Source organism: Apiotrichum porosum (assembly GCF_003942205.1).
Source record: "Apiotrichum porosum strain DSM 27194 chromosome Unknown scaffold_12, whole genome shotgun sequence".
Classification (NCBI taxonomy): domain Eukaryota; kingdom Fungi; phylum Basidiomycota; class Tremellomycetes; order Trichosporonales; family Trichosporonaceae; genus Apiotrichum; species Apiotrichum porosum.
Window position 1 is genome coordinate 928,427 of NW_021167119.1, and position 20,388 is coordinate 948,814.

Sequence of the window (20,388 nt, forward strand, 5' to 3'; positions counted from 1 at the left end):
GGATCCCAGTACGGCTTCATTCGAAACATTGGCCCCTTCAAATCCACTGCAGAGCTTCGCCAACTGCACTTGGAGAGGACTCGCGAGCAACACAGCAGAGGCCTGCCTGCTTCAACTGTGGTCTCAAGAGACTCGCTGTTTCATCGATCTCGCTCCCAGCCTCAAGTCTTCACAGTCGCCCCGGCCAGTTCAGAGTTTCGTATGGCCCAAGCAACCCCGAGCCGGTCTATGGCATCAAGGCTATCGTTGGGCACCGTGCTGCGGTTAAGAAAGGGCGACCGCAAATGACAGGGGCGAGCCCGCATTATTGTGACGTAGACGTAGAAATAGAGACAATGGACGACTTTGCGACGAGGGCTCTCACCAGGAATCGAGGGGTGCAAATTCGCAATTGTGTTACTGCGTCCCCCATGACCAGCACAGTGTACAGTGCAGGCCAACCTGAGGCATAAGCGGAGTGGGTGACCCATCCTTTATTCTCCTGCGATCACGAACTGAGATGCAGGTCGCACGATGGGCAGCAGAACGGAACCGTGTACTCCTTCCGGTCTGTTCTCTCTCGATGTGCTCCAGTGGCCAGTGGCCACCAATGCGGTAGCCGTGTGCCATCAATGAGAAGTTTGCGCACTGTGGCGTAAAGAGATCTGTCAGTCAGAGATCAGAGATGAGGTCCGGGCCCGTGTTGGTGACTGCCTCAAAGCGGTGCGCGTACAAGCCTAAGGAAGCAGCCTGAAGCGTCCCTCGTTTTTATGGCAACGGTACGTGCTTCCATATGCATGCCAGTAGACTTCTGTCATAGATTTATCGACCCTTGGCATGCAGGACCATCATATTGGACAGTAGATGGTCCAAGGAGGAGGTGTGACCGTGAGTAGACGCGTAGGTCACGATGGGCTTTTGATGGCCGAATGCGGCAAGTGCCAAGGTCCTGGCGAACGCGTCTGTCACAACGCGTCGATCCGTCTTTTGTTCAACGACCATGATGGGCTTTTGTGGTCCTGGGTGACCAGAAGTGCGTAGAACACGTTCGCGCTGACCACGAAAGGGGGAAAGCTTGCTCGATACACCGCCATGGCCAGTACTGCAGATGTCGCGTCAGCCAGTATGTACTTGGTGGACCGCGACCTTTGGGCAAACCTGCTGTGATCATTATCTGGTAAGTAGAGGACACAGCTGCGCGACACGAACCGCCAAGCCGACCTGGATACCCTGAACAGATCTCATCATGGACGTTCTGTTGTCTGCACCTTCGGCGGCGCCGAGGACCGTGCAACAGATGCACAGATGACTACTCGCCTCGCAGGCGGGAAGGGAAGGGTCTATGGGCGAGACATCACTCGGCTCAGGGCCTTATTCCAGTCAATGAGCAGCGACGCGAGCGGGCAGCACTGGCCGACTGTGTCGTCTTCTGCCGTGCCGACTACTGGCGGTAGTCGACATTGAGCCCCACTGGCTGAGGATATAAGTCAAGTCTGGCCAGCGGTGTCTTGGTTCTCCATCCATCAAGTCCCTCAGCCATTCCTTCCCACCGGCCCACCCACGGGTCCAGTCTGTCCTTACCGTCGCGGAGTCAGGCCTCGCCGAGAGCCCATCTGCCTTGTTAGTTACCCCCCACCTTTCCGGAAATCCAAATCGTGAGCAAGCAGATTCCCTCCAGGAAGGGAGCTGATCAGTCAGGTCTCACAGTCACACAGACAGCACATCACCAACATGCCCTTCGCCAACCGCCCCCATGCCACTTTTGTTTTCTGCATCAATGTCACCACTACGGTCACCACTAGTATCTCCTCCTCGACGTCCACAGTTTCTCCTTTGACGGATTCCACGGTGACCACTACTACCCCGCCCATTACTCCGGCCATCATCCGCTCTCCTGTTCGCAAGCGTGCCGCCACGGACCCTGCCGAGAGTCCTCGTGCCTCACCTCGTCGCCACTCTCAGCGCCGTGGTCTCTCCACTCCTCTCCACATGAACGCTCTCCCCCCCTCGCCGCAATGGTCCCCCGTCGGTGTCCGCATGGCCTTTGGCAACTCACGCGCGATCAACACCGACCAATCGCCTGGTACCCCCCGTCGCGTCTGCACCGTCCCTACCACAGCCTCGAGGCGCCGCGGGTTCCAGGACGAGAACGCGCCTCCCCCTTCTGTTATTCGTGGCCGCTCCACTTTCCGCTCTGTTACCTTCTGAGACCCAATGCCCAATGTCTTGTACACTGCCCCCCCCCCCCCCCCCCCCCCCATCCCCCCTCTCTCTTATATTAGTGCTCCGTATGAATTCCTTTTTTGGCCGCAACTCCCCATCAGGGTGTTATCAGTGTTTCGTCTCAGTGAGCTGTGAATGGGGGGGCTGGTCGCATCAGCCTGTGCGGTAGCAGTGACCGGGTTACCGTGGTGTGACAGGGCGGTCGTAGGAGGGATCCGGAAACGGCGTAAAGGTGTGCCCCGAACGTGTTGCGCCTGTAAAGGTGCAGCGCGGGCACCACACTCCATTTAACTGTTTAGTGTTTTTGCAACGATCGTAGTGACCTCGACCAGATGCAAGATGGCCAGATACCAAAAAGGTGGTGCGGTGGTGCCCCGCTTTTGCACGTGACTTGTGTGCCGAAGGTTTACCGACACCAGGCGTGTGGAGGTCTCTGGATCTCTGGGTTTCAGGCCAAAACCACTGTGGCCTTGTGTGACGTCATTGCTGGGTGGCATGGGTGTGGCCTGTGGCCTGTGGGTGCTTTTGATTGTTTGTTTACAGCGACGGTTCACTACTGTCTCATGTAGACTCTGTACGTCTGTGCTCTGTCCCATGCATGATGCATATGCTGCTGCTTGCGAGTGACTGCTGGGCAAACTGTCTCTCTCACACGACGAGCGGCCCCTGCCCGCACTGCTCTCATAACGCCACCACAGGGGGGGATATGGGAGAGAGGGTCGGGCGGTTGCGCGGTTGACGGGGGGGGCCAAACGAAACAGACTGCGGCCCCCGGTCTTATTGATGATTCTTCTTCCCCCCCCCATGCACCGGGGGATATGCATGGCATAGCGTGTGCATGCATGCATAAGCATGTATTTAAAAGCGCAGTCGGTGTGTCTCTTGTGATCTTGTGAGCGTGTGGGTGTGTGTGGGGGCCCACTAGCGCCGCCAAGCTTGGGTCCTGTTGCGCCGCCCAGGGGGGGATTCACGAGAACCATCGACCCCATGGCCCACGTTGGTCCGAGAGGAGATAGACACACACTGTCCAGATTCCTCTCTCTCTTTCTCTCTCTCTCTCTCTCTCATTCAACTCACTCTCCCTCCCTCCCGCCATGGGGCACTCGGCCTTCCTCCTCGGCCTCGCCCTGGGGCTCATGCAAGCGCAGGCCGCTGCAGCGCTTGAAAACGTCACGTTGGCCGCCGGCACTCTGAAGAATGTCACCTTCAACTACACGTTGAACGACATGGACACCATGCTCGTGTACACCCCCAGCACAGTTGCCAGCGCCACCATCGGCTGGGACAACACATACAGCAACTCTGCCAAGCCCGCCACCTCGTCAGACAGCGTCTATGGCCAAGGCAACTCGTCACACTACACCTCGCTGGGCGGCGCATACATTGACCTGTCCTTTTACGGTACCGGCGTCTACTATTTTGGGAGCACAGCCTCAGGCAACGACTTGCGCCTGACGGTGGATGGCGTCAACTATGACTTTACCCCAACCGCCAACAACCCGCTCCTGGCCTACCGCGAAGTGTCCGCCGGCTACCACTCGGCAACCCTCAGCCTCAACTCGAACAACGGCAACCTCACCCTCGACAGCGTCAACGTCCAGACCCAGGCTGCGTTTGAAGTGTGAGAGGAGCGGAAAGACAGAGTCCCCGCAGCCAGCGCAGTCATCGCAGACACAGCATGCTGACCGGGCCCCCAGATCGTCCTTTAGCGCGGCCAGTGTTACCGAGGAGCTCTTCTTGACGGGCTCCAACGCGACAGGCGCCAGTAGCGGACCAAACGCCCTGTACACGTACAGTGGGGCGTGGGCCCAATCGTGGACTATCGGAGGTGATGGTGAGTAGCAGGACCACCCCATTGGACTTGGACTGATTGCGACATTGTAGGGGACACACAGGCACTCTATTACCCCGTCCTTGTGGGCCAGGTCGGATCGTCGTTCACAGTCGACATTCCCGCCAACACGAGCTACTTTTCCATCGAGGGCGCGTCCCAGCCCACAGTGTCCTACTACACTGTCAGTCTCAGCCCGGCACCACCTCAGGGAGGCAGTGCCAACTCGACGTACACGGCTACGCGCGAGTACACCAACCCCGTCAACTACTTTATCTCTCCTCTCGACCCAGCCGAGAATTACACACTCACTTTCACTGTGGCCGGCATAGCCACCATCAATGGGCCGATAGGGATTCACTCAATGTCGTTCTACTCGTCAATACAGTGAGTAAAACGCTGGCTGCAATGGAAAGAGCTGACGACAAACAGGGCCGCCAATACGACAAACACCACCGACTCGACGTCATCAACAACTGGGACTACGACAACAGGCTCGTCCAGCGGAGAGAACGGCGGTTCCAACACCGGCAGCTCCTCCTCAAACTCAAGTTCCGGCAGTGGGGGCAAGTCGACAAACGCTGGTGCGATTGCGGGCGGAGTTGTTGGTGGCCTCGTGGTCGTGGCCGTCATCGTCGGCTTCGGCGTGTGGTACATGAACCGCCGTCACGAGCGCAAGAGGTGAGTCGAGTCGTCTTTCGCTATAGCTGACCACCCGTCCAGAGGTGCCCCTCGCACGTTTGAGGCAGACAATGGCGCGTTTGAAATCGACGAGGAGCCAGACGCCGCTGTCGACCAGCCGTATCTCAGCCCGCCATATGCCCCTCCTTCTCTCCGTGGGTCCTCCTCTGTCGCTCTTCTGACACTTGCAGCCGCAATGGCCGAATCGCGTGACTCTAGCCTGGGCTTGGTCATCAACAGCCATAGTCAGGACCAAACCACTCCTGTCAGCACCGTTGCACGCTCCAAGAGCGCCTCGGCTGCCATGCTGGCGCGTGGTGCAGGCTTTACCAGCCTAGAGCAGGAACTCGATGCTGGTCGCCTACCTGACACCATCCCCCCAAGCTATGACCCCACCTGGGCCGTTAGCGACCGCGACAGCACCGACTATGCGCTCTCCGACCCCGGTGCGGGACCGTCTCGCCTCTCGCGGGCCCTGTCGGACCCTTCCGAAGTTGAATCGGTGGACGGACTCGCCACCGCAGAACGCGTCCCAGTCGTCGCTGCTTCCACAACGCCTTCTACTGGCGCCGGTACCCCCGGCGCGTAGCCCCACTCATCTCTCATCGACGGACAATTAATAGACCCCCAAGTTGGTGGTGCTGCATGTATAGACTGCTGTATTGTGTTGGTCAGAGAGGGGGTGAGACTCAAGGGCCCAGGTTAGAACCCAACACGACACCACCAGTCGTGTTGGATGGGTGCACGACGTCAGTGGAGGGCTGTAGCGATCAGCGGTCACGGCAGGACGATCGTGTCACACAAGGTGATGGGCTCGAGCGACCGACTCCACGACACAAACATGTCCAGCATGTCCTCCTCGCCCTCGTCTTCAACGTTCGCCAACACCCAACCGTCTGTCGCTCTCAAACCTTTCATCACCATGGCCGAACACGAGCACCATGTCCGTTTCGCGCCCATGATGCGTGTCAGAAGCTTCGTCGAGACACCAGCGTTCAAACAGGCTAGAGTCCCAAAGTTCACCAAGCCCTATGACAACGACGCCAGCGGAGTCGCAAAGCTGGTATGTGGAACCCCAGCTCGTCATCCACTCACTCACACGGTCGACAGATCAAAAACTCGAAGACATCCACCACCTCAAAGTCTCCCCGCCCCCGCGGAGCGTGCAAGGACGTGAGTAGAACGTACACCGTGACATCTTTGCTCACCATCCAGAGCAATGGTACCCCAAGGCCTGGTCGTCCGCTTCGCAGCGTGCTCGCTACACCCAAGCTATCCAAAGTTACCGTCCACCACACGGCAGGGACCACGCCTCGCCCAGTCCACGTAAGTGTAAAACGACAAGAAAGCGGGCTTACCCATAGGCCAGCTACCGCCCTACCCTTACCAGTCGAGACTTGAACATTGACCGTCACCGTCGCCATGGTCTCAAGGGCAGCATCGACAGCATTGTCCTCCCGACCACGTTGAAGGGGCTCAAGACGAAAGAAGTACCCACTGAGACGTTTGTGGCCCTCCGCAAGCGGGTGTCAGCGTGGGCGCTTCACTGTGCCATTGAGATGCAAGAGGCGGTCTTGGAGATGGAGAGGGGCAAGAACAATGAGGCCCAGAGCGTCGAGAACGACCACGACGTCCTTCCGGCCGCGTCGGAAACTGCAGGGCTGAACGTGGACGACAAGGTGGACGTCCTCCACTCCGGTTGACGGACAGTCTGCTCTCCGGTCTCTGGGGGGGGTCTGACCCCCCCCCCCCCCCCCCCCCCACACACACACGGGTACGACGCGTTTCGACCCCACAGATCCACCGACGTGGACGCGTTGGGTTGTTGTTGCGATAGTGGGGATAGCACGGCCCCGCGGACGAGGTGTGGGGGATGCATATGCTCTGTGCCGGGGTAACCGTGTGTACGCCGCAGTCGCACAGAAGCATAAGAGGAACCCCCCGTATCGGAGGGTAGCTGGTAAACGCTGGGCCTGGTGGGCATCAGCACCCGCTAGCGGAGAGTCTGACAGTTGACGTTTTGCTAGTGTCAGGCCCCCCACGACATACTAAGCACCGCCGGGAAAGTGCGGGATTCAGTACCGCACACTGCCGGGGCTAAGGCGGAGGGACGTCGACGTGGTGCGCGTGGTGGTGCGTCATGCGCATTATGGTACTGTGGGTCAAGCGGACGGCGGAAATGAGACATTCCGCGCGCGCGAATTGACCGAATGGCCTGGGCAACCGATACGAGGCCCCCACTCCGGCCACTCGTTTGATCACAAGACCCCCTTGGCCTCACACCACTGCCAACCACCCAGCCGCGGCCAGCGCGGTTCCCAGGGGGGCGGGGGCCTGATGGTTGGCACCTGTTCTGGGCAGTGCCCACACGCACAGGTGACGCAGTCGGTCCGGACCAAGCAACAACACTAGACCACCCCCCACGTTCGTTGTCATATATATACAGCACTGTGGGAAGAGACGACGTCCAACACGACTCATCGCCCACACGCACCCACGTTACTCTCCTCTCATCAACCACATCCAAACCACACAATGAAGGTTCTCATCGTTCTTTACTCTGGTGGCCAGGCCGCCAAGGAGCAGCCCCGCCTCCTCGGCACCACCGAGAACAAGCTCGGCATCTATGACTGGCTGGTCAAGGCCGGTCACGAGTAAGTACCAACAAGGGGGGTGGCGCTGATAACGTCCAGGGTTGTCGTCACCGACGACAAGGAGGGACCCAACTCCGCATTCCAGAAGAACATTGTTGATGTCAGTCAAGAGTGGCTATGCAGACCGCTTTCCAGAAGCTGCTGACACCCCGCCTAGGCTGAGATTCTCGTTACCACGCCGTTTCACCCAGGCTACCTCACCAAGGAGGTCATGGACAAGGCCAAGAACCTCAAGCTCTGTGTTACCGCTGGTGTCGGTTCCGAGTGAGTTGTCATGGTGGCTACTCTAGTACCTAGCTAATCACTCCCCAGCCACATTGACTTGAACGCCGCCAACGCCAGGAAGATCACTGTCGCCGAGGTGTCGGGCTCCAACGTCGTGTCCGTTGCCGAGCACGTCATCATGACCATGCTCGTTCTTGTTCGCAATTTTGTCCCGGCCCATGAACAGATTATCGCCCACAAGTGGAACGTCGCCCAGGTGGCCCGCGACGCTTACGACCTCGAGGGCAAGGTTATCGGTACCATTGGGTGCGGCCGTATTGGTTACCGTGTCCTGCAGCGTCTCGAGGCCTTCAACCCCAAGGAGCTCCTGTGGTTCGACTACACCGACCTCCCCGCCGATGCCGCTAAGGCCATCAACGCTCGCCGTGTCGCGACTCTTGACGAGCTGCTGTCCTCTTGTGATGTTATCACCGTCAACTGCCCCCTGCACGAGGGCACTCGCGGCTTGATCAACAAGGCGGCCATTGCCAAGATGAAGAAGGGTGTCTGGCTCATTAACACCGCCCGTGGCGCCATCTGCGACCGCATGGCTGTCGTTGAGGCTCTCGAGTCGGGACACCTTGCAGGCTACGGCGGTGACGTCTGGGACGTTCAGCCCGCACCTGCCGACCACCCCTGGCGCGACATGCGCGCTCCCAACGGAAATGGAAACGGTGAGTGGCAGTTGTGGCCGCTTTCGAGTCCGTCGCCGGACTGTCATCCGACGGGTCCCAAGCTCGCTTATACGCGCTTTTGCTCCTTTGTTTCCCTTTGTTGACAGACGTAGCCATGGTTGCCCACTACAGTGGCACTACCATCGATGCGCAGGAGCGCTACGCCAACGGCACGAAGGAGATTATTGACAACTATCTCCAAGGCAAGCCGCAGAACCCGGCCAACATCATTGTGGAGAATGGTGACTACGCGTCCAAGGCTTACGGCCAGCGCAAGTAAGCAGGGAGTATGTATGCAGTATCTAGTGCCGAAGCGAAATGCAGTCTGTACTCATTGGAGGTTTGCTTGGGAGTAATCTGTTGGGTGGACGAGGAGGCAGCGGACGGCACGAGACGAACACGAGAAACCCAAAGCATTAATCGCACACGCAGTGACGTCCGTCTGTCGGTGATGGCCGTCCACCAGATGCTGATCGAATCGGTCACAAGGCTCGGCGGCACTTGTGGGGGCATGTGTGGTCACCTGCATCGAACAACACCTGCTTCCGAGCACAACCAGCAACACTACTGTCCGGCCTTCAAGTCGTAAGCGAGTTTGTTTGCATCATGGCTCTTCAGCTCCTCGGACCCTTTAGACTCCCCAACTTGAAGCCCTTCCCATACGCCGACCGTTCATATACTCGACCCACGATGACCGTGTCAGACCCCTTCAACGTGCTTCTCTTGGGAGCTGGCATGGTCAACTTTGGTCCGTAGCAACGGCGATGGGCCAGCTGTGCTAACCGTTGCAGGGACCATCGAAGGACCGTGGTGTCACGTACGTTGCACTAGTCACTACAAGATCGCTGACACCCACAGACTACACGCATTGAAAAGTGAGCGGCCCGCACAACCAGTTGCCAACCTTTCCAGGAAGCTAGGGGACCGCCTTTGTGTCGTCGGCGTTGTGGATCCGGACGCAAAGCGCGGAACAACAGCTCGGCATCAAGCGAGCTGCAGATGTTGTGGGGTACTCGACGTCGCAAGTGTTCCCAAACATTGAGGCAGCAGCCCGTGGACTCTCAGCAGAGTCCACTCCACAGTATGTGACAGCAGCAAGCCATGCGTCACTTCTGACATGCCCAGCCTCATCATATTTGGAATTCCACCCAACTTTCGTGGATCGTCGCTCAGTGGCAGTGACGCCGAACTCCAAGCTCAACATCACTTTCCCCGCGCGGCATTGTTCCTCGAAAAGCCGATCACCAGCGGGACGGCCGAGGATGCCAAGAGTGTCAGCTCTTTGCTCTCATCGGCTGGAACGCGCACGAGTGTCGGATACATGCTGCGATACCTTGAGGGTGAGTCCCGTATGCATCTAAACATTGCTTAAGGTATACAGCCACTCAGCAAATGAAGCGTATCATTCAAGAGCACAACCTCACGGTCACCGCCACCATTGCCATGTATCTTATGGCGTACGAGTTTGCCGGCACGAACGACCGTGTGTCTTATTTTGATCTGCGGCAGGAGCCTGGTCGTGAGTCCAAACCCGCGCCCAACCTCATTGACCAAACCCAGCCATTGTTTCTCAGGCCACGCACATTGTCGACCTCTGCCGCTACCTTGCCGGCTCGGAGGCTGATCTGGACACCGTCTTGGCCCACGTTCTCGAAGTCTCAGAGGCACCGGGAAGGCTCAGCCGTTGCACTTTCGAGTCGGACATTCCCGACGAGTTTAGTATCCCCCGCATCACGGACGCCATCTGGAAGTGGGAGAGCGGGGCGACGGCTACACTGGTACACGGTGTTGCGCTTCATGGTGGGTGGTGGGGTTCAAAGACCCTGTGACTGACCAGGCCGCGCAGACGGAGGGTACGATACGGAACTCACAGTGCTTGCGGACGGCTGGAAACTCAAGCTCGTCGACCCGTACGGAACTCCCCAGCTCCATGTTCGCAGGCCTGGACAGGAGATCACAGGTGCGTGTGGTGCATGGCGTCCGACGCTGACTTCGGCAGAAGTGACCACTTACACGTCCGACGACCCGTTCTACACCGAGGTGTCTAGCTTTATTGACATCATCGGCGATTCCGCCAGCGACAGAGCAGTCCTGTGCTCATACGACGACGCGATTGCGACTTATGAGCTGGTATGTTCCTCCGAGGAAGACCCGTAGCTGATACCTGAAGACCTGGGCTATTCGTGCGGCCGGCGAGGTGTCTGCCACCAAGCGCAAGGCCAAACGCATGTGATTCTATTTCGCCAACGACGCAGAGAAGCAAGTGACGTCTGGGCAGCGTCCGAGTACCGCACCATAGTCCATGTATACACCATATCACACGTTAGTGACCCCGGGTCCCCAGGACTCTTTGCTGACACTCACAGAAGAGCGAAGCAGGGCAGCCAGTGCACTAGGTCGCATACCAGAAGGGACTTTGCGTAACTTGCCGATCCCGACCCACCGATCCCACCGACTACGGCGTCTTCGCGTCTTCCCAAGCGCGCGCAAGCGCGCCAACGGCCTGGCAGCAGGCACGGCGCAGCGAGTTTGCGATTCCCTGGGTGTGGGTCGGCGATTTCATTTTCCTCATCCACCCGTCAGTCGGTCGGTCGCGGCTGGCACCAGGGTGCAATGGCGGTCAGTGCAAGACCTCAAGCGCTCTTTGCCGGTTTCTTGCCATCTCTGTTCGTCGCCACAACAGTGGACGATGGCGTGCCAGGAACACACTAGCCGCTCTCTCCCTCACATTACATGTGTCCCGCACCTGTTTATGGGGGCCGCTTCAGGTTCCATCGCTTTGAGCTTGGACTGTGGCCCTCATCTCGCAGTCTATTTCAGGCATGAGCAATGTCTTGTGAAGATGACGTGCGAGTGGGTAGACGCCGGCAGTCCGGACTGCCTTCACCGACACCGCAAAGGTGGAGGGGGGATACACTGCAAGCCGATAAAAGGTGAGCCTGGTGAACGATGTCAACGACAGAACTTTAGCCCAGAACACACTTGTCATGTCCCAGCTCGACCACCCTGCGCCGGTGCTGGAAAAGATTGTGCCGGCTGACGACAACTATGGCCACGACCCTGTTCACGACATTGACGAGCCGAACAAGACGGTTCTGCCACCATCACCCAGTGTCAGTGGCGATCTCGAAGCCGCACAGGCCGACGACAACAAGCAGTGGCTCGAGAAGGATCCCTTCGTCCATGATGAGGTCAAGGAGGTGGTCCCTGACCAAGCCTTCAAGTGGAACGTCGACGGCGACCAGAGCCCGTTCCCCGAGGTTGCTGCCAACGTGCCAAACACGGACGACCCCACTATCCAAGTCAATAGTGAGAATATCTACGAATGTCACAGTCCTCTGCTGACATTTACAGACGTGCGCATGTGGTTCCTCTTAACCGTCTTTGTTATTCTTTTTGCGGGCGTCAACCAGTTCTTTAACCTCCGCTACGTGAGTTCCACACCTCTTTTGGGAATACACCTTGAGCTGACGACGCAGCCATCGCTTACCATGGGCTATGTCGTGGCGCAGCTCCTTGTCTTCCCCATAGGCAAGGTTTGGGCACGCTTCTTGCCCGACTGGAAGATTGGGTTTGGGCGATTCTCGTTCCGACTCAACCCTGGCCCATTCACTATCAAGGAGCACGCCGTGATTGTCATCTGTGTGTCGCTCACTTCGACACCCGCGTACGCCATGCCTGCTCTGGTTGCCATCCAGAGTGACGTATACTGGGGCAGAGACTGGGTCAGTGATTAGGCCCAGCGCTGTTGCTGACGTCTGCAGGGAGCAGGATTTGGATTCCTCTACCTCCTCACGTCTCAAATGCTGGGCTTTGGCTTTGCAGGCCTCGCCCGCCGTTGGATCGTTTACCCTGCTGCATTGGTATGGCCCCAGACCCTCTCTTCTACGGCACTCTTCCGTGCCCTTCACGAGCAGTCTGACTCCGGCACCGCCAACGGCTGGAGCCTGTCTCGTGCGTTCACCGTTTGTTGTTGGTCTCTGGTATTGACGCTTCCTAAGGGTACCGATTCTTCGGCTACTTTACACTTTTCGCCTTTATCACGTTCTGGTTCCCGGACTACATTGCCACATGCTTGTCGTCGTTCGCTTTTATCACTTGGATCTGGCCGCACAATCAAAAGATCAATACAATCTTTGGCATGAGCTCGGGGTTGGGTCTCTTGCCTATTTCGTTTGACTGGACAGTTATCAACTATGCTGGCCAGCCGCTCATGACGCCGTTCTACATCACCGCCAACTGCTTTGCGGTCGTAGTTATCTTTTACTTGTTTCTCTCCCCGATCCTGTACTACAAGAATGTTTGGAACAGCGCTTAGTAAGACACGAGGTGGCAAACCCCCGCCTGTGATCTGCACTGACAACCTCATAGCCTCCCGCTTCTGTCGTCGAGCACCTTCGACAACACGGGTGGGACGTACAACGTATCCCGTGTTGTTAACCATGAAACCCTCGACTTCAACGCGACAGCATACCACGAGTACTCGCCAATGTACATTTCCATGTCGTACTCACTGTCATATGCCCTGTCATTTGCAGCAGTCACCTCCATGATTGTCTACATTGCTCTCTGGAATGGCAAGGACATTGTGGCCAAGTTTAAGAATGCGGCTCACGGCGGTGAGGATATCCACAAACGGTTGATGAACAAGTGCGTCAAGCCAGGGGTGCTGTAACTTCGCCCGTGCTGACAGGGACACAGCTACAAAGAGGTCCCCGACTGGTGGTACGGTGTCCTCACTCTCGTCGTTTGTGGACTCGGAATCTTTACTATTCGATACTGGCCAACTGAGCTCCCCGTCTGGGGCTTCATCGTCTTTTGCTGCGGCCTGGGGGCGCTCCTCATCATTCCCGAGGGAATTCTGGAGGGAACGACAAACCAGCGCGTGTTCCTCAACATTATCACAGAGCTTATTGCGGGCTACATCTGGCCAGGCAAGGCAGTAGCCAACATTATGGTCAAGACGTTTGGATATAATTCAGTCAAACACGGGCTGGACTTTGCCGCTGACCTCAAATTGGGCCAGTACATGGTGAGGAACATGCATCTCCGTGCTTCTGACGCCAGAAAATCTCCCCTCGACTCCTCTTCGCCGCCCAGCTCTACTCCGCGGTCCTCTCATGCGCAACGATTACTGGCGTTCTGCGCTGGATGATGGGTCACATTGAGGGCCTCTGCAATCCGAACAATTCCGCACGCTTCATCTGCGCTGGTGCCAAGGTCATCTACAACGCCAGCATCATTTGGGGTACTATCGGTCCCCAACGCATGTTCCAGCACGGACAGGTGTACAGCGCCATCATGTACTTTTTCCTCATAGGAGTGCGTTTTCTGGTGGTGTCAAGCAAACGCGTACTGACCATCACACCACAGCCGGTTTTCACGGTGGTCGTTTACCTCATCTATCGCCGCTACCCCAACAGCTGGGTCAAGTATGTTAACCCGCCAATTTTGTGAGCCACTCAACCCAAGACGTACCCCGAAACTGACACAGTACAGCTTCAATGCCGCAGGTAACATTCCCCCTGCCAACACAACGCAGTACTCGCTCTGGTTCATCTTCGGGTTCTTATTCAACCATCTTATTCGTCGCCGCGCGTTCGCTTGGTGGAAGAAATACAACTGTGAGTGAATGCTCGCTAGAGACATATTCGTCTGCCCTGACACTCCACTCGTAGATCTGCTGCAAGCGTCAATGGACACCGGTGTGGCGCTGGCAACTATTCTCATTTTCTTCGCCTTGTCCTACACAGGGACAGTCTTTTCATGGGCACTCAACAACGTTGGAGCGAACACATACGATAAGAAAAGTGTTCCATGGCTGAAGGTTGAGAGTGGTTCTCATTTCGGACCGGATGTCGGCACCTTCTAGTACATATGCGAGTAGTCTTTGCAGTGGATGCAGCGCGGGCTCTGTTTTGTGACGGCCCCGGTCCATGGTGACCTACAGTGCTGGTCCCGGGTGCTACTCCCGGGTCTCCCATTGCATCTTTGGTAGAGACTGGGGAGACGGAGTCTAAGCAACCGTAGAACCACCCACCTCACGTCGGAGGAGAGGAACATGGTAAACAAGCGCGGGTCGTCTTTGCAGACCCCCCTGATCATCTTGGACCACACCTCCCCAACGTGACCTTTTGGGACCTTCCGCCGTCATTACCCCACTAAATGTATAGGCCAAGCTGCGAACAAGCACCTGTCTTCTTGGAAGCCTTCCACGTCTCGAAGTGTGTACCGGTATCCGGACCCAATCGTGCTCCTACATCACGGGCTCTATACAGCTTGTCCTCTCCGCCAATCTGAAGCGGTCTCGCTGGAGCTGGTCGTATCACCAACGCGACACTCGGGTCATTGGCAGGCGCTAGTCTGACAAACCGGGTTCCGCTGGTCTCTAACAATGGGCACACGGCCAAAGGGTCTGAAGATTGGGTTGGGCCGACAGCACGCTTGGAAAGCATAAGGCAGCATGTCGCGGACACATGTCAGCTGTCAGGAATACTGACACCGCTGTATTTCGCCGTACCCGGCTGCAACGTGGTGCCGAGGCAATACATAAGGACCCCATATACAACGTTCTCATACCCCCTTACCGAACACTAGATATACGGCCTCTCAGCCTGTGAAGTGATGCGGGCTCCATGTCGCTTGGCCGTGGTGACGGCGTCAAAGTCCACGAGCGCAGAGTGGGCTGTGACCCTGTTGTCCCAAAGAACAACGGTCCTCGGCTTCCAGCGAAGGCGAACCTGGAAGTCGGCGCCCTTTTCAATATGCCCGTACAGGAGCTCCAGGAGCGCGTCCGACTCCTCCTTCTTGAAGCCGACGATCCGGCGCGTAAACTGGCGGTTCACGAACAGGGCCTTCTCGCCAGTGACGGGGTGTCGGCGGACAATAGGGTGCTCGTTGATAACCGGCTCGCGCTTGACAATGCCACCGCGCTTGCCTTTGCGGGAGTGCTCAGCCTGCTCGACGCCCGAGTGCGTCGCCTTGAGCGTCTCGAGAAACGCGGCGAAGGGCGGTGACAGACGCTGGTACGCCTGGCGCTGGTCAACGTACGACGTGTCGCCTCCCGATTTGGGCGAGTCGTACAGGAACAGCGCGGTCAGTCCGGGAGGCTGCTTCTCATATGTGACGTCGGAGTGCCAGAGGACCGAGGTGAGCTGGTCGGGCCGCTCAAAGTTGAGCGTCGAGTTGGGGCTGCGGTAGACGAGGTGAAACTCGGGGTAGCCCTCTGGCGCGCCAGAGGTTGGGTGGATGTGCGGACGGCCGAAGAACTGGCCCCAGTTGCGGATCTGCCATTCGGGTGGTTGGTCGATGAAGTCTTGATCGCGGAAGGCCTGTGGTGGATAGGCGGTTGTACAGTGGGCAATAGCGGGCAATAGCAGGGCAGAGAGGGGCAGTCAGCAGTGGTTTAAAGAAAACAGAACAGTTGCGGGGCACAAATAACACGCGCTGTCGATAGACTCACGACCACGCCCCGCTGGGCTACGAACAGCGCAAGCTGTTGCCTCCCAGCGTCGTCCAGCTGGGAGAGCTGAACACCCGTGACTTCGGATCCAAAGCGGGGAGTCAGCTCGTCGACGTCCGAATTGGCGAGGAACGCGAGCGGATCGGCGTGCTCCTTCGCCTCGTGTCCGGGATCCTTGTGCTCGAACTCGGTGAGCGGGGGGAGCTTGAGGTGACCGTCAAACGTCGGCAGAAGATGCTTGTAGGGGTACAGGTCGTCCGAGAGCCCAGTCTCACTGAACCACTGGGGTTTCGCTCCCTTGACCGGGAGGGCAGGGGCGAGTTTGAGTGTCGTGACGCTCGCGTCGACTGCGGTGATAGTATCGGTCGTCATGTTTGTGCTGGGTTGATGGGGATAGATAGTACACGAACCGGGCGCCTTTTATCAACCAATCCACCTGTCTTACAGAGCATGTGCAGTCAAGTCGTCATTGCTGCTCGGTTCTGCTGACAAGTGTTGCAGTTGAGAATACAGGCGATGGCCGATGTGGTGAAGGCGTCAACAACGGCAAAGTGACGTGCTTCATCGCAATGCCCTGTCGCCAAACTCGCTTCGTCGGGTCGGTCAGACACGCATCCCACGCCGGGGCTCTGCGCACTCTCCCATCTCCAACAACCACCACGGCGCTGGCGTCATCTTGGAGGTCTAGCGTGTGTGGTTTCTGGCGATGAATTACTGGGAGACAATGGGTGACAACAAACTGAGCCTGAACATTGAGCCTGATGTGACTGTGACGTAAGCTTGCTCCTGCTGTCGCTCGCCCATTTTTACACTTTGTACGGTCAAAGCCGCCAAAGCCGCCAAATCCGCCAAATCCGCCCAGGCACGAGCACTGTCGAGGACGGTTGTCTGTCCTAACCGCTGACTTTTGACCTTTGCCTCCTGTGTCACCCGTGTACCAGTGTCACCACCCCATTGAGGACGAAGTTGCATCATTCCACCACGACCACCTTGACTACACGGAATTCTGCAGCCCTTATTGGTCCTCCCAGGCCTCGACCTTGGTGGTAGCAAACTTGCGGGCAGAGACGCGTCGCTCAAAGAGGATGTCCAGCTCTCGGTAGCTGCGCCCGCGCATCTCAGGAAGACGGAAAAAGACCCAGATGCAGACGATCGCGGCTGTACCGGCGGCAAAGAAGGCCGTGTATCCACCCCAATTCCAGGCTGAAGGGTTGAGCATGTAGTTGAAGAGGGTTCCGAAAGGCATTCCCACGAGGTTGTACGCGTTTCGGGAGAGGCCAACGGTAAGACCTCGGAGTCGGGTCGAAGACGTTTCGCCCACGATGCAATAGGCGAGCGGGCCGATAGACAGGTCGAAAATGAACACCCAGAGCATCATAAGAACACCCTGAGCCCACTTGGCACCGTTGGCATGGGAAACGGTCAGGATACCAATGATGAGGAGCATCATTGTCAAGAAACAGGAGCCATAGACCATGATGGTTCGTCTGCCGAATCTGTTCAGGATAAACCAGGAGAGAATGGTTCCGACGAAAGCCATGCCAACAGATCCGAGGTTGAATGAGAACGAGTCTTCCGCGGAGATACCGACCTGCTGCAGGAAGTACACAAACGATCCGGCGAAGGAAAGACCGCAGAGGTTTTGGGAAGCCCAAGCGAAACAGGCAATTTCAGTTCGGCGCAGGTCGGAGCCCTTGAAGCAGTCCCAGTAGGTGGTGCCGGCCGACACCTTCTTCTCGTGGTCGTCCGTTCGGATCATCATGGCGATAGTGTCTCGGGGGTCAACCTTGGAGCCCTTCTTCTGAATTCTGATGATAACAGCCGTAGCCTCCTCAAGACGGCCCTTTCGGACGAGGAACCAAGGCGACTCAGGAGCGTAGTTGATGAGGATTATCAGAGGAATAGGCCAGATCCATTGAATAGCGAAGGGAATTCGGAATCCCCACTCGTCGGTTCGTGACGACATGGCCTTCAAAACACCGGCGGCGAGGAATTGACCGATAATCCAGCACAAGTTGACGTAGGTCTGGCAGGATCAGCGTATGTTCATTTGTGGGGCGCTCACCGTAAGGTATCCTCGGAGTGCTACAGGAGTGATTTCACTGGCGTAAGAGACGACGCTGGCTTGGAAAACGCCCCACGCCCAGCCGCAAAGGTGGTAACCGACAGCGAGCATGACAATGTTGACGGCGAAGAATTGGAGGAATACGAAGCAGAACATGGCGGCAAGCCCACCCTGAATGATTCGTCGATAACCGTATTTCTGTTGCAACCCGGAAGTGACAAAAATCGACAAGATTGATCCGACGCCACCGCAGTAATTCAGACCAGTCTGCCAGGCAGCGGTCAACTGGTAACCTGATTGAGCATCGACGTAGACACCGTATTTTTGTCGAAAGGCGGGGAGACCATTGAAGTTACCCTGCAGTGTCAGCGGGGCAGTGGGGAACTGTATCAAGACTCACAGGAAGAGCAGTATCGTAACCTTCCATGATGATACAGAGGGAGATGGCAAAAGACCAAAAGACGGCTGCCTTGTAGTCTCGGATAGCCTCCTTAAAAGTCATCTCACTTTCTTCCTGCTCGGCGACCATGGCACCTTCCAGGTCGGCACCGACCAATCCTTGAGCCTTTTCGACCACTTCCATGTGGCGGTACTCATCGTCATCCTTCTTCTTCTCTTCGGCCCGAGACTCAATAGCCGGGACCTCCGAAACGAGTTGTCGCTCAATGACAGCAGCCATAATGATTCTGTTTCGGGTGGTCGCCAATGAGGTGGTCTGGTGGTGGTTGTCGAAGTTAGAGCTGACAGTGGGGGTAGATCTGAAGATAGCCAGAATGAGGTCTTTATCACAGAAGCAGGGGGCTTTAGGCAATCTGGATCATCGGCCGGAAGCCCCATGGGCCACCCCACTTTCCAGCAACGTTGCCAAGGAATCGGTGGCCGGTCCGCAACAGGTGGCACAGTGGGCTCCCCGATTCAACGATAGTCACCGAAACGCCGAGCTGCGGACCGGTGACGTCATCCGCCGGCTGATAACCGACGAGCAGTGCGAGTTCACAGATCGTCGCAGTGCATGCTTGCCCGCTAGTAGGCCGCAGGGTAGTTGATGCACCTCGTCTTCCTCAGTGCCAAGGCGGGCCCGGCTGGGGTTCATCGATACGATTGCGATTCAATGGGCTTTTGGGAGCGCGGCGCGACGGACCGGTGACGTCGCCGGCCCGACTGAGTGCCACCGATCAGTACGAGCGCAACATTGAACAGGGTTATGACACCGGAAGAGGACCGACTTGGCACACACATCAGCCGGAGGGGCTCGGACCTGGTCCGATGACACCAGGCTCGCAATGCATTCGACGACATTGAGTTTCCCGTCATAGGAGACACAATATCCTTTGATAGACCATAGAAAAGATGCAAATACATAAATCTTAACGATTTCATGCAAATAGCATGACATTTGTTGAGATTACGTAACCACTTGCGCCACTGCAGTGTGGCACCGAGCTGACCAGAGAACGAGGGTACCGCACCAATGCTGCTCTTTCTGCTTTTTCATTGTCCTCGTACTTCTCTGTAGTGCTCGGGCCTTCCTTCTGTGTGCATATAAGCAGCTCTGTAGACGTGTATGCGTCCCCATCCTCTTCTGAAAGATAAACTGCTAGCCAAGGACCATCAGTCTTGGGCGCTAAACGGCATCAAATTCCAACAGACATTTGAACAATCCGCAAACACAAATGACTGGATTGAGTAACAAAGGCAGTGGAAGGTGTACCGTATTGCGTATTGATGTGTGTACTGTACTGTCAGGGGACCCGGAGTTGAAGACCGTGGTTCGATTGTCGTCTGTTTTGGCGCAAAAGGCCGCTAATTTGATTCTGGGGTTGCGGGTGAGGCCTCATTTGACCGCCGCACAGCATACTCAAGAACGTGCGGTCCGCAAGCTGGACATTAAGGAGGTCGCGATACCCGTGGCACGCCGCTGAGACGACTTTTCCGCGGGTCCACAAGTCGACAATGAGCTTGTGCAGCGCAGCCGAGTCGATGAAGTCGTACATGACTGCGTGACCACCTGTCAAGTAGATGGCGTGGACCTCGTCGGGATTGATATCGGCCGGAGTCTTAGTGTTCTCGAGTAGTTTCATCTTTTTCTCGTCACGCATCCACGACTTGGCAGTTGCATCGAGGTTGAAGTAGGTGAGCGAACGAGGTTCGGAGGGGACCTTGCCGCCCAAGGGGCTGATAAGCGTCTGGGTATAGCCCCTGCTGTCGAACTGGTGCCACGCATGCGTGAGTTCCGAGAGCCATAGACTGGTCCTCATCACATCAGAGCACGGTTGTTTCGTGGGGGTTATGGGGTCTTCATCATCAATCGAACAGAGAGGGTATGTATGGCATTAGCGATGCCAACAGCGGCCAGCTATGCCCACAGTGTACGAATCTTTTCCTTAATTGAGCCCCAGACTGATTGCGTAGTCCTACCCTGTATCAATGTGCTAGTACAGTCTAGTCCTGTACAAAAGATGAAACCTGCAAAGATTGCTGTTGCAATGGATCACGCGCTCAAATGTAGCCGAGATGACCGCCAGCGACGGGCTGGATCTATATTTAGGTCTCGG

At 57.0% G+C, this 20,388-nt stretch overlaps 10 protein-coding genes across 10 annotated transcripts; 6 read left to right on the forward strand and 4 right to left on the reverse strand.

The window, feature by feature from the left end:
* Nucleotides 1-1,710: 1,710 nt before the first annotated feature.
* On the forward strand, nucleotides 1,711-2,187 carry EHS24_002412 (uncharacterized protein; the record flags this gene model as incomplete). Its single annotated transcript, XM_028618152.1, has 1 exon — nucleotides 1,711-2,187. One exon carries the CDS (start codon nucleotides 1,711-1,713, stop codon nucleotides 2,185-2,187), a length of 477 nt encoding a protein of 158 aa, XP_028473830.1.
* Nucleotides 2,188-3,296: 1,109 nt separating this feature from the next.
* Nucleotides 3,297-5,303, forward strand: EHS24_002413 (uncharacterized protein; the record flags this gene model as incomplete). Its single annotated transcript, XM_028618153.1, has 6 exons — nucleotides 3,297-3,823; nucleotides 3,900-4,036; nucleotides 4,087-4,420; nucleotides 4,466-4,714; nucleotides 4,757-4,869; nucleotides 4,906-5,303. 6 exons carry the CDS (start codon nucleotides 3,297-3,299, stop codon nucleotides 5,301-5,303), a joined length of 1,758 nt encoding a protein of 585 aa, XP_028473831.1.
* A 261-nt stretch (nucleotides 5,304-5,564) lies between these two features.
* EHS24_002414 (uncharacterized protein) lies at nucleotides 5,565-6,417 on the forward strand (the record flags this gene model as incomplete). The annotated part of the gene is made up of 4 exons (XM_028618154.1): nucleotides 5,565-5,777; nucleotides 5,825-5,887; nucleotides 5,930-6,040; nucleotides 6,079-6,417. The coding sequence occupies 4 exons, from the start codon at nucleotides 5,565-5,567 to the stop codon at nucleotides 6,415-6,417; spliced, it is 726 nt and encodes a 241-aa protein (XP_028473832.1).
* Nucleotides 6,418-7,249: 832 nt separating this feature from the next.
* FDH1_1 (formate dehydrogenase (NAD+)) lies at nucleotides 7,250-8,586 on the forward strand (the record flags this gene model as incomplete). Its single annotated transcript, XM_028618155.1, has 5 exons — nucleotides 7,250-7,368; nucleotides 7,408-7,468; nucleotides 7,526-7,632; nucleotides 7,681-8,306; nucleotides 8,420-8,586. 5 exons carry the CDS (start codon nucleotides 7,250-7,252, stop codon nucleotides 8,584-8,586), a joined length of 1,080 nt encoding a protein of 359 aa, XP_028473833.1.
* A 410-nt stretch (nucleotides 8,587-8,996) lies between these two features.
* EHS24_002416 (uncharacterized protein) lies at nucleotides 8,997-10,539 on the forward strand (the record flags this gene model as incomplete). The annotated part of the gene is made up of 10 exons (XM_028618156.1): nucleotides 8,997-9,054; nucleotides 9,098-9,123; nucleotides 9,165-9,181; nucleotides 9,271-9,387; nucleotides 9,432-9,646; nucleotides 9,688-9,825; nucleotides 9,867-10,106; nucleotides 10,153-10,266; nucleotides 10,306-10,436; nucleotides 10,477-10,539. The coding sequence occupies 10 exons, from the start codon at nucleotides 8,997-8,999 to the stop codon at nucleotides 10,537-10,539; spliced, it is 1,119 nt and encodes a 372-aa protein (XP_028473834.1).
* Nucleotides 10,540-11,293: 754 nt separating this feature from the next.
* EHS24_002417 (uncharacterized protein) lies at nucleotides 11,294-14,178 on the forward strand (the record flags this gene model as incomplete). The annotated part of the gene is made up of 11 exons (XM_028618157.1): nucleotides 11,294-11,615; nucleotides 11,661-11,737; nucleotides 11,786-12,031; nucleotides 12,071-12,260; nucleotides 12,308-12,623; nucleotides 12,678-12,956; nucleotides 13,008-13,338; nucleotides 13,407-13,628; nucleotides 13,680-13,759; nucleotides 13,806-13,930; nucleotides 13,985-14,178. 11 exons carry the CDS (start codon nucleotides 11,294-11,296, stop codon nucleotides 14,176-14,178), a joined length of 2,382 nt encoding a protein of 793 aa, XP_028473835.1.
* A 289-nt stretch (nucleotides 14,179-14,467) lies between these two features.
* On the reverse strand, nucleotides 14,468-14,761 carry EHS24_002418 (uncharacterized protein; the record flags this gene model as incomplete). Its single annotated transcript, XM_028618158.1, has 1 exon — nucleotides 14,468-14,761. One exon carries the CDS (start codon nucleotides 14,759-14,761, stop codon nucleotides 14,468-14,470), a length of 294 nt encoding a protein of 97 aa, XP_028473836.1.
* Nucleotides 14,762-14,899: 138 nt separating this feature from the next.
* Nucleotides 14,900-16,140, reverse strand: EHS24_002419 (uncharacterized protein; the record flags this gene model as incomplete). The annotated part of the gene is made up of 2 exons (XM_028618159.1): nucleotides 14,900-15,637; nucleotides 15,769-16,140. The coding sequence occupies 2 exons, from the start codon at nucleotides 16,138-16,140 to the stop codon at nucleotides 14,900-14,902; spliced, it is 1,110 nt and encodes a 369-aa protein (XP_028473837.1).
* Nucleotides 16,141-16,783: 643 nt separating this feature from the next.
* EHS24_002420 (uncharacterized protein) lies at nucleotides 16,784-18,512 on the reverse strand (the record flags this gene model as incomplete). The annotated part of the gene is made up of 3 exons (XM_028618160.1): nucleotides 16,784-17,794; nucleotides 17,834-18,190; nucleotides 18,234-18,512. 3 exons carry the CDS (start codon nucleotides 18,510-18,512, stop codon nucleotides 16,784-16,786), a joined length of 1,647 nt encoding a protein of 548 aa, XP_028473838.1.
* A 1,063-nt stretch (nucleotides 18,513-19,575) lies between these two features.
* On the reverse strand, nucleotides 19,576-20,091 carry EHS24_002421 (uncharacterized protein; the record flags this gene model as incomplete). Its single annotated transcript, XM_028618161.1, has 1 exon — nucleotides 19,576-20,091. One exon carries the CDS (start codon nucleotides 20,089-20,091, stop codon nucleotides 19,576-19,578), a length of 516 nt encoding a protein of 171 aa, XP_028473839.1.
* Between the last annotated feature and the right edge of the window lie 297 nt (nucleotides 20,092-20,388).